Source organism: Thalia democratica, chromosome 2 (genome assembly GCF_965202585.1).
Source record: "Thalia democratica chromosome 2, ktThaDemo2.hap1.1, whole genome shotgun sequence".
Lineage (NCBI taxonomy): Eukaryota > Metazoa > Chordata > Thaliacea > Salpida > Salpidae > Thalia > Thalia democratica.
Genome location: NC_139166.1, coordinates 53,935,624 through 53,949,120, shown reverse-complemented (window position 1 = coordinate 53,949,120; position 13,497 = coordinate 53,935,624). Strand labels below are relative to the sequence as shown.

At 31.0% G+C, this 13,497-nt stretch overlaps 1 protein-coding gene across 1 annotated transcript; it reads left to right on the top strand.

The window, feature by feature from the left end:
• The first annotated feature begins 7,114 nt into the window (after window positions 1-7,114).
• On the top strand, window positions 7,115-10,339 carry LOC145828715 (RNA helicase Mov10l1-like). Its single transcript, XM_082936471.1, has 6 exons — window positions 7,115-8,076; window positions 8,409-8,747; window positions 9,011-9,356; window positions 9,678-9,789; window positions 9,829-9,935; window positions 10,334-10,339. Exons 1-6 carry the CDS (start codon window positions 7,115-7,117, stop codon window positions 10,337-10,339), a joined length of 1,872 nt encoding a protein of 623 aa, XP_082792597.1.
• Window positions 10,340-13,497: the final 3,158 nt, after the last annotated feature.

Sequence of the window (13,497 nt, the reverse complement as noted above, 5' to 3'; positions counted from 1 at the left end):
CTAGATGTATTTAAAAACCTTAAGGAATAGAGGTATTGCAACTTTTTTGTGGGGTATAAGTTATATGTTTTTCCTAAAAACATGTATTTCAATAAATAAAGTCCTAGTTAAAATTTAGAACTAAAATGCTGACTAAAAGTGTTTTATTGTAATTTTGGCATTTACTGCATAATTTAATATATATCTAAACCTTCTGGTTACTTTTCTTTTGGTTAAAAAAGTGACAAACTCGGTAATAATTAATTAATTTTGAATTTAAAACTATTCATTGGAATAAATTATAAATTTTTATCAGAACTATTTTAAAATGAAACTGTGTTGTAGTAGAAATTAAATTTAATTGGTTGTAGTTAAGTAAGCTAGAATTAACAGAATCTAATAGAAATTTTATATAAACTTGATATAATATTAGTTACTAAATAAGATGGTATGATGATTAAGTGATAGAATTATGAGTGCTTTGTTGTTTGAAATTTGTTATTTCAAAAACTTTTAGGTATTAAACTTTATAAATATGCTCAATTTTTAGTTTTTGGATTTACTTAATCTTATTTAAACATTATCTCAGGCTATCTTTGTTTAAATCAGGTGACTTTTTTGGTAAAGAGTAGATCTTCAAAATCTGAATAAAAATGTTTGTTTTCATGCTGTGTACCTTCTGAATAGTATAATAAAAGTAGTTCAGTTCTTGAAATTTTTGTAACTCTTTCAAAAGAATTTTCATTATTTTTTCGATATTTAAACTAATCATTTTTTTTACTCAAGTTAGGCTATATATTATTATTCCTCTGTGCACGTATATATTTAGTAATTGTAGTACGATCATTTATCACTCCAATACGTTGCAGCTTCGTATAGTATTATTAAAGACAGTAAAGTTAATTGTAATGGTGAGCAATGCGCAAAGAAAAAGGAAGAAAGCCGAGGCGCAGAGAAGGAGGAAAACGGAACAAAGAAAGCAACACAAGCAATCGGTTTCAGAAAGCAAACCTTCCAATGAACCGAAGCCAGGAGAAGCGGTTCATTCAGGCGTGGGAGCACCCCCAGGTAAAGTAGATGCAAAAGTGAAAGGTCCTTCTCCAATATTGAAAAAAGAGGCTGTTGAACATTTAAAGGAAGAATTTAAACCTGTGGAACTCGGTACACCTGCTGAGCTCAGTTGTTCTGAACCAGTCAAAGCAGATAAGTCCCCAGAAAACTTGGTGTTTACAGTCCGAAAAAAGTACCTTAAGAGAGTTTATGAACGTGTCAATAAACCCAGTGTGGCGTATAAAGTACACCAAAAAGAGAAACTGACAGCTACAACAGAGAAGAACCTTCAACCTGTAGTCAAAGCTCCTGAATCTGCTGGTAATGATTCAGACAAAGATCCTTTCGATGAAGGTTTCTTTGAGAGAGTAGAAACTGCCTCCGAATTTAAACCTACAGTAATAAAAGAAGCAGAGGCAAAAGCAAAGGCTCTTGAATCTGCTGATAATGATTCAGACAAAGATCCATTTGATGACAGTTTCTTTGAGAGAGGAGAAACTGCCTCTGAAGTTAAACATACAGTATCAAAAGTAGCAGAGGCAAAGGCTCCTGAACCTGCTGATAATGGTGCGGACAAGGATCTTTTCGATGATGATTTTTTTGAGAGAGAAGAGGCCTCTAATTCCTTTAATCCTTTCACTTTTAACTCGACAGCCTCTATCGGTGCTCCCTCTTCTATCACAGTAAAAAAAAAAGTAACACCAGAGGAAAAACCAAAGACATACAGCAGGCAATTTTTGGCGGCAATGCGCAGCAACACGGCATCCATGGAGAAGCCGGGTGACGTGAGAATTCCCCTCGAGCTCCAGGCCCATTTTCAAAACCAAGGCTTCGTAAGAGGAACACCAGTGGGCAACTTTGGCGGAGACCATGGCAGGAAAGTAGGATCACCAGTCCAGGATCCGAGGTGGAGTAGAGGTTCAAACCTGCAGAAAACGGACAATGCGTACGCACCTAAAACAAGAAAGGAGCAAACCGAGGTCGAGGTGGTGCGGAGGTCAGTGCAGGGGGTGCTGAACAAGCTAGCCCCCAAAAAGTTCGGGGAAATAATGGGGAAGGTGGACCAGATCGTCCTGGACACGGACGAGAAGATGTCCGTCGCAATCGACCTCGTCTTCGAGAAGGCGCTGCAAGAGCCGGCGTTCGCGGAGTTGTACGCCAGGATGTGCGGTCACGTAAGCAAGAAAAAGTCCGCTATGAACGCAACGTTCAGAAAGAAGATCATCACCAAGTGCCAGGACGAGTTTGAAGGCGCGATGAAGTTGCACGAAAGCCTCAGAGTGTTTGAAGAGCGAATTTTGAAGGAAGAGGACAAAGAAAAGAGGAGTAAGATAATGCAAGACAGGGATACGAAGATGCGGACTTTCAGGTTGAGGATGACGGGAAACATCCGGTTCATCGGCGAATTGTTTAAGCAGCGGATGCTCACTGAGAAGATCATGATATACTGCATCGACCAACTGTACGGTGCTCACACGGACGAGCACTACGAGACGATGTGCAAGCTGCTGACCACCATCGGCGATAAGATGGAAAATAAGGGATGTGATCAAAGCAGGGAGTATTTGGACAGTTTGTTTGCAAAATTGAGAGAGGGAATGGGAAATAATATGTTCAAGAGCAGCAGGATCAAGTTCATGCTCCAGGACTTGCTAGATCTGAGAAGCAAGCACAACTGGGTTGATAAGAAGGACGCGGTTCCGAAGAAACCAGAAACACGAAAAAGACCTGATGATAATAATCCAAGAGTATACCGTCCACCAAGTAGCGACTGTGAAAGTGATTATTCTAGCAGGATAGGTAGACTTTACAGCAATACCGATGAAAAAAGAGAGTCAAGTCAGTGGGACGATGTCCAAAAACCTTCAATAATAAACAACTGGGGATGGAACAATCGAAAATGCAACCAGAACGGAACGAAGAGCTTCGGCAACAACATGCCAAATACCAACGGACACACCACCAGGCTGGGACCACCTAAGAGAATTTGGAATAAGAAAAAAAAAGCTGTGCCGACAAAGGCGTCATCAAACAGCAAACCGTCAAGCGAAAATAATAAGGTGACCCTCATCAGCAACAAGTTCTCGGCGCTGATGGACAATCAGAACAGTCGCCCCGACTCCCCATGTAGGTCTCCGACGACAGAACGCGGTCCCAAAAAGAATTCAAGCCCACGATCAGTTTCCAAACCTCCCCCAACAAAGTCTTTATCTCCGAAACAGTTGAAAGCTTCTCACATTCCTAAATTGAGCGCGGAGGTAATGAAGAAGAAAGCCGTTGCAGTGATGAAAGAGTTTCTTTATTTGAAAGACCTCTGTGAAGTCGAACAATGCTGCAAGGAGATCGGAATGCGAGTTAACGGAGCCGCTTTTGTATCAAACAGCGTCACGTACGCCGTCGAAATGAAAACGGGCGACTGCCAGGAAGTAGGCGGCATGCTGAAGCACTTGCTCGAAAAGAAGATCGTCACGGTTGAGCAAGCGGAGGAAGCTTTGACGGCGTCGGTGAAAGGTGCGATCGAAGATGGGATCAACCGCGACGTGCCGCTCCTGTGGTATCATATTGCGCAAATTGTTGCCAAAATGTACGAGCAGCTGACAATGAGGCGGGTTGTCACAATCGCGTCGTGTGCATCAAACCATGACGAAGATTTCAGACTTGAGTTGATCTTTAATGTACTCTCCTTGCTCCACGCTGATTATTCGATGGATAAAATAGCCGAGGACTGGAAGCTGCATGGTGATTGGTCGAAATTAACCAACGACGAGGGTAATGTAGCCAATAAAATAGCAGGAAAAATTTACGATGAAGAATTGGCTAGGTTCTTTAAACAAATACAACTGTATTTAGCTTAGTTTTATGTAAAAGCACTGTTTTTACTCAAAAAATGGGCCTATATTCGTGAATATTAACTTTTTTAAATGTAAGAAAATTACTATAATTGTTGTTTGTTTAATATTTGTGTTTTTATGTCGCTAAATTTATAAGTTGTTTTTGAGACAATTTACTTAAATGATTTTACATTATGTTGTGTTTTTCTAATATAAATTGGTCGTAAATTGTTATTAAATCTTAGCATAGATAATGTGTACAAAGCGTATAAAATCTGTATAAACATTTTAGTTGCTTTACATCGTTTTATTTGCTGGTATTTTGATATATACGGTTATGTTCACTAATCGCATTAATAAAAAAAACACCCAAAATAAAAAACCTGGTTGTAATTTATGTACAATAAATATCTAAAGTAGTTTTTATATAAACATTATTATAGAAACTGATATATTAACGGAAATAAGTAATATAAAAATAGTTTAAATTTAATCTACAGAGAGCTTTCTGTATTAAAAAAATAATTGAAAGGCAGAAAAAAAGAAAAACTGTAATTAGTAAGTATTTTGATTTGGTAAGTAATTTGTTTTAAAACCAAAAAAATACACAAAATTGTTGCTAAAAAAATTAAAAACTTTTAAAACAAAAAATATTTAACCTCAAAAGTTTGGTTCTGTCTGTTGTCTGCTGCGTACTTAACACAAGCAATCGAGTTAAGTAAACGGTTCAGAGCGTTCTGATTGGGTTACAATTTGGTCTATTGCTGTGTTTTCTTCATTATTCGCATAACCACGAAGAAAACACAGCCATGGACCAAATTCAAAATCATTCTACTAATTGTTTTATCAGAATCAAGGTCTTTTTCAGACTTTCTTTTCACCAGAACCAGTAGAAAACCTGAAAAGTACGCTTTGTATAACAAAAGGAAATTGTTCATTTTAAAGTAATTGTGAAACGTTTATGTCAACTCGAAAATTTAAAAAGTTTTTACATGCATATGAAATGGTTAATGAAAATACTCCTGATTTTATATTCGAAAAATCAAAGCGTTTTTGAACTATAATATACTAAGGGTAGGTTTTAGGTTTAAATGTGTAGATGGTATAAAAACTGTAAATATTTTAGTTGTGTTATATCGTTTTTTTTGCAAGTCCAATTTGCAAATTCTTGTTTTAACAATTCATATTATAATATCAATTAAATTAATAAAAAGTTAATTTATTTCTGCATCAGTTTCAACCAACATATTTGATAGAACATTTCAAAGTTGTTAACCTAGTTATCAGAAAAATACTAATTATTTAATTTTTTATTTTCTGTTTATATATACATATATATTTACTTAGTAAGTTTACAAAAGATGGCACCCGCGAAAAACGTTTATAATGTTTCCTAGAAAATTAAATCTCCAGGCCTTAAAAGTAAAAAGCTGTAAAAACAGCTGTTCTAACTAAGAAGTTTGCAGCTTTTCATCAAACAGCTTTTTGAAAAAAATTTACCAAGATTTGTTTGAAAAAATAAAGTAACTTAAGTGGGTTTTAGAACTCCTCAAGTAAAAGATGAATCATCTCTAGATGTATATCTAAAATTATCGCGGAGGTTTTTTAACATTCATAACTCCAGCTTAAGTGGTCCCTAATGTTTTAGTGTATATGAAAAACAGATAAAAATGTTTATTCCAATTTTATTTCTATTTAAACTCACCAGTGTTTTTTTTTGTTCAACATTTTAGTTAATTTAAGTAAAAAAGTATTTCAGGAAAGCTAACAAAAAATTTATAATTTATTAAAAAATTATTTTTAAGTTAAATGTGACTAATCAGGATCAAAAACTAAAGTTTAAGAATGCATTATAAAAAAAAGAATACCATAATGAAAAATAGTTGAATTAATTTGCTGTATTTTTTTAGTAACTTAATAATAAATTCAAGCGTTGCTATTAATTTAACATACTTGTAAAGTTTTAAATATGCTACAGTTTAGTTTACTTTTGGTGATAAATTTATCAAAATGCTTTATAAAAGTTTTGTAAAAGACTTTTTTTTGTTTGATTTATTGTTTCTGCTTAGATATATGTTTGGTATTGTTTTGTTTGTTTCTCTTCAATCTAAATTAGTTAAACTTTGCTGTTCTCTTAAAAATCAATAAGTACAAAAATAAAACAAAATATATATTTATTTAAAATAAAAGTTCTCTATTAAAAACAATTTTACAATAAATATATATATCTAGTTACCCAAAAAGGAGTATCACCAATTTGTTATAAAGTTTTAAATGATGTACCTTGATCAAAAAATGAATTACTATTAAAAAATGAAGTACTATTTATGGCCATTTAAAAAATTTAAACTTATTTGTTTTGTATTCGGTACTTTCGATTACTTCCACACAATCATTGTTTGCTGTTTTAAATAGCCTAAACATTAAACATTGAAATTCTAAGTAGTTATCAACTATCATCAAACTCCATTTAATCGTACTTGGAAACTTATTAAGGCTGTATATGTCATCATAATAGTTAATTTTGAAAGTAACTTAACACTAACACTTGTTATTTATGGGATAAAAGCTTTAAAAGAACTTTTTATAATTGCAGTTAGCTTTTATTTATGTTGAAAATAATTTTGATCGCTATTAGTTTTTAGGTTGATAGTTTTAAATTATATGTAACTTTTTTATTATGAGTGAATTTAATACAAATGTACAGCATAATATAATGCCTACTTAAAGTTAGTTTTTTTTAAAGTTAGGATACCTATAAATGTATAAAACTCAGAAATCTACATAAGTATCTTCATTAGATTAAACATTTATTTATTATGCGTTTGTATTGATTAGCACTAGTTTGAACGTTTTATTCTATGTCTATATTTTTAGCCCATTTGCATTCATCATCGGTTGTTATTTATTGCATTTCTTAGCTACAAGTTTTTGACCCTGAATAAAACTTTGAAAACAAACATTTTAGGATAGTAATAAATGCCATTTATGGAGTGTTATAAATTTTATTCATTTAATATTAAGTAAAAAACATTTTAATCTGAGCTCAGTTTGTCTGTTGTCTAATAGTTATGTATATTTGTAAATGTGTAAACCTCTTCATACTAAAACTAGAACTGTCTGGATAATGAAGATTTGTAATGTAAAGTTAACTTCAGTTTAAAATATTTTCTTTAAACATTTAAAATCTGGCTGTTAAAACTAAAAAATATTTTTAGAAATATTTTGAATAATTTTTGTGAAGGATATTAAAAATGAGCGGAAGAAAACAAAAAAATGCAGTTTCAAAAAATAATCCCAACTCTACGGTTAAGCAAGGAATAAAAATTTCAGTCATAACTTGGCCACAAGTGCCTCAGCGTTTGTATGGTATTGAAAACCCTCCTATTGACGAAAGCAAAGTACCAAAAGTACTGAAAGACAACTTGAGTAAAAGCAATTATGCTGACAGATTCCATGACCTTTTGTACTTATCGGAAATTTGTGAAAAACAACAAGCTCTACAAAAACTAAAGGTACCCAATATAGAACTTACAAAGTCTGAAAAAGATGAAGGATTGTTTAAAATAGACTTAGGAAATCACTTTGATTATAACAGCAACATGCGAACGGGAGATTCTGTTCATGTAAAACACCGGCTTTTGAGTTGTGTTTTAAAAGGGCGTATCCATCACACTGATAAATCAAATAAATCAATTCATGTTAAGTTCGACGAAAACAGTCAAGGTAATGTTGAGGTAGGCCATCACGATTTCTTAACTTTTTATTACAGCCGAATTTATTTCATAAGAGCTCACTACGCCATAGATCTTGTTGCCAAAGAAAATAGGGTAGATTTCTTATTTCCAGAAACTGTAAAAGAAACTATTGAAACTAACGAAGGTATAGAATTCCATAACCAAACTCTGAATAGGGAGCAGATACTTGCAGTTAAAGAGATGCTGTCATGCACTAAAGATTTGCCTTATATTTTGTTTGGACCGCCAGGGACCGGTAAGACAGTCACATTGACTGAACTCATCATTCAGCTGCTGAAGACAGAAGAGAACCGTCTGCTTGTCTGTGCGCCCAGTAATAAAGCAGTAGAAAACCTATGCCTAAAGCTACATGAAAGTGAAAAAGTTGATAAAAATTTATTTATAAGGTTCAACTCTAACAGGCGTCCTAACTTGCAACCAAGATATCGTTGTTGCAAAGACGTTACGACAGCCACCAGGTTTAAGATTTTCTCTTACATTGTTAAAATTTGTTTGAAATTTTAAAATAAATCAACTTAAAAAAAGTAAGTTTTGACAGCAGACAATTAAAAAAAGTTTTTAGTCTTAGTTTATGATACAGTGCAAATGCAGGACAGATTATTAAATTAATTAATTGTTTAAAATACTTTAAATGTATACATATTTCAATGAATATATGTATATTCAAGTTTCTCTTCAAAACTGTCCTTAAACATAAACAAACCGTAAGTAATGTGTTAAGCTCCACATATCTGTAGATTTATAAAACGCTTTGATACTGTATTTGGTTGAACATAACAACTTCAAACAGCTACAGGGCAATATTTACAACTTGTGTGAATGCAGGCCAATTTTTCAACTGCGAAAATGCGTCACTCACACACGTCATTATCGACGAAGCGGCTCAAACCACCGAGCCTGAATGTCTGATTCCCATTGCCGCGGCACCGGATAGCAAAGTGATACTGGCGGGTGACCCAAAGCAGCTTGGAGCGGTGGTCAAGTCAGGGTTGGCCAAAAAGTCTGGGCTTGACATTTCGTTGGTGGAGCGCTTGATGGAGAACAAACTGTACGAGCAAAAAGCGCATTCGGAGGCTGATCAAGGTGGTTACAATCCCAAGCTAATCACCAAACTGACAAAAAACTACAGGTAATCGTATTTAAATTAAATTGTCATTATAATAAGACATAAAATTAATTGAGCATAATAATTGCCGCTGCGGTAATATTCATGTTTTTGCACAAGACTGCGGTTTTTAAAGTATTTCTTGATACATAAACTGAACTTAAATTAATAAGAAATAAAACAAAAATCAGTAATCCAGAATAATGTTTAGAACTAGTCAAAAAAATCTTAATTTTACTCTAAAAATTTACACATTAGATATTACTACATTACCTTTAAATCTTCAGATCCCACAAATCCCTGATAGATAAACCCTCAGAACTTTTCTATGAGAATGAATTACAAGCAGCATGTACGGATAAAAGCATAACTGAACTTTTTATAAAATGGGAAAATCTTCTCAATCCGAATTTTCCTCTCATATTTGAGTGTGTTAAAGGTAAGGAAGAAAAGGATGTTAATCGTTCATTCTACAATTCTGAAGAAATTAATAAGGCAATATACTATGCAAATCTAATTGTTACGGGTAATAAAGTTGAAGCGAAAGATATTGTGGTATTAACTCCTTACAAGATGCAGGCCCAGAAAATCAGACAAATGCTACAAAAAAAGTGGAAACTTCAAAAAGTCAATGTAAGCTCTACAATGTTTTAAACAAATAAGAGGCTACGTTAACCTCTTATAGCTGCAACGTGTCTAAACTTAGTTACTTTGTATACTGAAATTTTAGCTGTTATTTAAGTTATCTAGGATGTTTATTATCTAATGATATATTTGAATGTAAACTTAAACAAATTTAATAATTGAAAATAGTTACAAAACTTGCTATTATATGCTACACCTTTAATGAAGTAGAAGTAATAAAGAAAAAATCAAAAAACTTTTTTGAATAGTACATTTAAAAATTGAATAGCTATTATGACTTTTATAAGTTAAACAATTAAAAAACCACAGGTTAGTACGATTGATGCTTTCCAGGGGCAAGAATCAAAAGTGGTCATTCTTTCTCTAGTCCGCTCATCAGAAGTTAACACTAGTGACGTCAGTATTACCAAATGTGGCGTTAGTAATTCCAAAAGTGACGTCAATAATCCCAACAGCGAAGTCAGAAAAAGACTGGGTTTCGTGTCCTGTAGTAAAAGGTTCAACGTTGCAGTAACAAGGGCCAGATCCCTTCTAATTGTCGTTGGCAACGCGGATGTCTTGAGCCTAGTTTATCATTGGAAATCTTTCATTGAATATTGCAAAGAAAAAAAATGTTATTAATAAGCCAGTAAGAAAAGCTATAGCTAGTTCAGTGTTTAGAACATTTTTTGTAGTAGTGAAAAGTCGTGTTTATTATAATTTTAAGCTTGTTTTTATTAGAAAAGTCCTTTTGTTATTCTCTTAGCTTCAGTTTGAAATTAAGTTTTTATATAACTTCTTTTTTATATTACTGATTGTGTTATACCGTTGAAATTTCATTGCTTGCTTGTAAAACTTCATAGGTTTCATTATTTATCAAACGTTTTATTATAAATAGCATACATAAAAATAAAGCATTTGAAGTTGTTTTAGAAAAATTTTCAATTGAAACGTAAATGTAATTCATTTATATTATTTTTTTTTAGAAATAAAGTTTTGATGACGTTAATTGAGCTATATTATGATTAAATTTTAAATAATTAAGCTTTTATCTGCGTGAAAAAGTCTTGTTGAGTTATTTTTATTTATCAAACATAAAAATTATAAGATTTTAATCTTTGTCGTAAATTTCCATATAATCGAAATATATTGCTTAGCTGTTATCAAAATTGATCAGGAAAAATTTTTACTAAAAGAATCTGTTTCAAGTAACAAAGATGAAATTAATACAAAAAAGAAAAGAATTTCTACAGTTTTTCTAAATACTAAACCAGTCCTTGACTTAATCACGCAATTTTTTGAATTAAGCATACTTAACATTACATGCAATGTGTACTTGAAACTTTAAATTATTTAAAATCCGCAGCTATAACTTCCTCTAGCTATTTCTTTTGTATTTTAGTAAATCAAAAAAGTTCCGATTTAAGCTTTTTTACGAAACGGTATTCTAATTTGTTTAAAACTGCATTGTGCATATCGTAAGGATTAAAAAAAATAATTAAATCCTACTCACTTAACAGAATTAGAATGTAAACATATGCATAGCATAAAAACTATTCAAAAATTAATAAAATTATGTTTTTAATTGTAAGATGCTTTCAGTTCTATCATCTACAATCTCGTACAAAATGTGGAATAAAAGATTAACCAATTATAAAAGCTGGTCCATTAAACAAAACCTTTCAATATCCTTAAAATCAAGCTGTATGATAAACAAATATTTGTAGTTCAAAATATTAGTTATCAGTTCATATTGTAGCAAACAATTTTCAGCAGACAAGACTAAGCAGAAGCACTAAGTTTTGTGTAATGATGGTGAAAAATTTATCACAAGTACTCACTATTTTTAAGTCCCTTATTAAATGATTCTTTTACACAACACCAGATCGTTAAGTTTTGTTGATTTATAATTTTTTTCAAAAAGTAAAAAGTGAGAAAATTCTAGATCTAATTGAATTAAGCATCTAAATAGAAATAAAATTGAAATATCAGTATAAAATATTAATTACTTCTGTAACAACAGGAAATTAAAATATCTAGTCAGTTCAGTAAGGAATAAAACAGAAGTAACATTAAATGATACGTCAGAAAAGCATATACAATCTCATTCTGTAAAAAATTTCAAAAGCACTTGAGTTGGACATTTACTTTTGCTAAGTTAATTTTTTGCAAAACTATTTTCATTCAAAGAATCAAGGAATTGCACTAATGAAAAATTTTACTATTACATAATTAGTTTGAATTTTGGTTGAAGTATTGTAGTTATAAAAACAGTAAAGTCTAAACAGAATTGCTTTTTGTGCTAAGGCGACAATATACATACTAAGTTAACTTGTTTTGACTATCAAATAGTTTAACTGCTTCTAAAAATTAAAATCTAAACACAAGGTAATTTTTTTTTATAGAAGATTCATCAAACAAAATCCTTATTTTTCAAAATATTTTACAATACCTTATTGTTTTTTATAAGCTTGAACAGAAGTAATAGCGATGTTTACTTCAAATATTTAGGACTTAAATTACTGATAGAAAAAGTTACAAAAATAATATATGTTCAAAAGTGTTTTTTGATGTTATGAACAATATTTGTTTCCGTTATAACTAAATTTAATTGGTGTACAGTGAAAAACTTACAAATAAAAAGAATTGAAAACTTACTTATCTAGTGTGAACGTCTTGATTTTTTTTCAAATACTTTATATTAAGCGATTATTGTTAACTTTGAAATGCTTAATTTAATTTAATTGAAATCGGTCACAGTTCCTAAAGAATTTCGGAATTAATGGTTAGAAATTTTCATATTCATGTAATTTATTTTTTTCTGAATGTCACTGTTTAAAAAGATTTTTGTAGTTAATTAGTAAAACATGAAGAAAGTTCTTTTGCTAATTTCAACTTTCTAAAATGCTACCTACTTTCTTTAGTTAAGCACTATATTTAAAACTTGATAAATACTTTAAAATGCCTTAGTTTAATTGCATAAACAGATAGGTTAAAAATTCACCTTTCTTGATAAAATAGTTGTTGTAAAAATGACCAAAAACACTTTACTCAGACTTTAAAAACGAAAACATTACATACTTAAGTAATCAACGTGTTATTACCATACGTTTATTGTACCGGAGTAGCTATAAAACATATAGTACAAAATATTCAAACTTACATAGTTCAAGTAATTAAGAAATTTAATCATACATCGTAAATTTCAACTAAGCTTGATGTATGTTAATCAAGTTAAATTTTGATGTGAAGTTATAGTTTTTAAAATAAATCCTTTTATTTTTGTAAAAAGTATAAATTAAAACTTAAAATTTTAGTTTCTTTAATTGTAGTTACTAATTAACTTGAGCTAATTTTTTATTTCACGTTTTTAAGTTTTTCAAAAAATTGGTAATAGTTTATTGAAAAACTTAATATTCAATAAAAAGGTTTTTATGCTATATATAACACTTTTATATAAGCTGGTCAACGTAAAAAGAAAAGACATTAGAATGAGATGCTTTGAAAAACACGAATTTAACTAAAACTCATTTACAATTTGCTAACCTCAATTTAAAGTATTTTAATAACTAAATAAGCATAAGAATACAAAGTGCTATGATACTTTTTGAAATAAAACTTAAAAATAATATTTTTTTACAAACTAGAAAGTTTTAGTTAGCGTTTTATTTAAAAAAATATCTCAAAAACTCCTACTATAAGCTCTCTAAACTTTTTTTTCTAATCAAATTTTCAGTATTGAAATATATTATCGTATGTAATATAGTTTTATACGAAAAGACATTCTAAAGGTCTTCAGATAGTTTCAAACGTATAAATTAAATATTAATAAAAATATTTACCATAACAAAATGTATTTATTACCCTGTAATAAAATTTGTTTGTTGCATTAAGTTTAAGTAAAGGAATTAAGTTTTACTATTTGAATTATTTGAAATTTTTGTAAATCAGGGTTTCCCAAAGGGATAACTAGTAAGGCAACAACAACTAACATACTCTGGGGTTTGTAATGAAAAGTAAATAAAATGTCTGATGGGTTATTGACGCCAGATTTGAAACTAGATATACTGGTGTTTTCTGACGATCCCTGAATAGGAGGCGATTATTTCTTTACTTTTTGCCGAGGAGAGAATTATGGAAATGAGTTTGG

Coding starts and splice junctions, on each gene's coding strand:
- LOC145828715 (XM_082936471.1), top strand. CDS start 7,115: ATGAGCGGAAGAAAACAAAAAAATGCAGTTTCAAAAAATAATCCCAAC. Junction 8,748..9,010: donor AAACTGACAAAAAACTACAG/GTAATCGTATTT, acceptor TTAAATCTTCAG/ATCCCACAAATCCCTGATAG. Junction 9,357..9,677: donor GGAAACTTCAAAAAGTCAAT/GTAAGCTCTACA, acceptor AAAAAACCACAG/GTTAGTACGATTGATGCTTT.